General features: G+C 40.3%; 1 protein-coding gene across 1 annotated transcript; it reads left to right on the top strand.

Annotated features, from left to right (window-relative positions):
* The first annotated feature begins 633 nt into the window (after window positions 1–633).
* LOC115034876 lies at window positions 634–1,089 on the top strand. Its single transcript, XM_029492385.1, has one exon. The coding sequence runs from the start codon at window positions 634–636 to the stop codon at window positions 1,087–1,089; it is 456 nt and encodes a 151-aa protein (XP_029348245.1).
* Window positions 1,090–1,175: the final 86 nt, after the last annotated feature.

Below are 1,175 nucleotides of genomic sequence, written 5' to 3'. Positions count from 1 at the left end.
GGACCAGAGAGAGAAAACCCAATTTTGTGCTTTCAACTGACATCAGGATAATGAATACCTAATGATATGGTTTAATGATGGGGTGTTTTAATACCGCGTGATCGAGACCGCGGTAGACTTGTTGCACACAGGCGGCACGCAGTATTGACTTCGACGTAATATTGTGTAAAAATGTATATGTCTTTTTGTTTTCAGATTGTGTTTTATTAAGGCGAAGCTCAACAAAATGTCTGATCGTACAATGTGTTCTAGTTTTCCTATTACGGGAGAAAGTTGAAAGAAGTGAGTTTTACCGTCCACATGGAGACAGAAAAGATACCAGCACGCAAACATACCGTTCCCTGCTACGGACCTCCTATTACGTTGCCTTATCTATAAAACGAAATACGCAGGTTATCACATTAGTGATGACACCAAAAAATGCAGATATATTAGATTTTTATATCTAATATATAAAAATAAGTCCGGTTTTCCTCCCTGACGCTATAACTCCAGAACGCACCAACCGATTTCCATGGTTTTGCATTCGTTGGAAAGGTCTTGGGCTACGTGAGGTTTATAGCAAAGAAAATTCTTGAAAATTCAGGAAAAATTCAACAGAAAAGTGTTGAAATCGTTACAAAAGGCAGCGACATGGCTGTGTTTGGTATTGCGTCGGAAAATGTGAATGACGAAATCAGCAACTTCCAAATGGGAAGATACGTCAGTACTAATGAAGCACTGTGGCGATTATTGTCATTTCAAATTCATGAAAGATATCCTACAGTTGTACATTTAGCAGTGCATTTGGAAAATGGCCAAAGAGTTTACTTCACTGAGGCTAATGCGGCACAACGAGCTGAGAGACCACCATCGACAACATTGACTAGCTTCTTTGCAATGTGTGAAGCAGATCCATTCGCAGCGACGCTGATGTACGTTGAAATGCCCAAGTACTACACTTGGAATCAATCAACAAAGAAATTCCAACGTCGCAAACAAGGAACCCCAGTTCCAGACTGGCCACAGGTGTTTTCAACTGATGCACTAGTCGTATGTACACTGTTCATCCTAGAAACGATGAATGTTTTTATTTGCGACTGCTGTTAGTAAATGTACGTGGACCGAAATCATTTGCGCATTTGAAAACTGTGAATGGCAACCAATGCCAAACATATCGAGAAGCATGTCAACTA

This window comes from Acyrthosiphon pisum, unplaced genomic scaffold (genome assembly GCF_005508785.2).
Source record: "Acyrthosiphon pisum isolate AL4f unplaced genomic scaffold, pea_aphid_22Mar2018_4r6ur Scaffold_21404;HRSCAF=23888, whole genome shotgun sequence".
NCBI classification, from domain to species: Eukaryota; Metazoa; Arthropoda; class Insecta; order Hemiptera; family Aphididae; genus Acyrthosiphon; species Acyrthosiphon pisum.
The sequence above is the reverse complement of the archived record's forward strand: the minus strand, read 5'-3'. Positions and strand labels throughout refer to the sequence as shown.

Coding starts and splice junctions, on each gene's coding strand:
- LOC115034876 (XM_029492385.1), top strand. CDS start 634: ATGGCTGTGTTTGGTATTGCGTCGGAAAATGTGAATGACGAAATCAGC.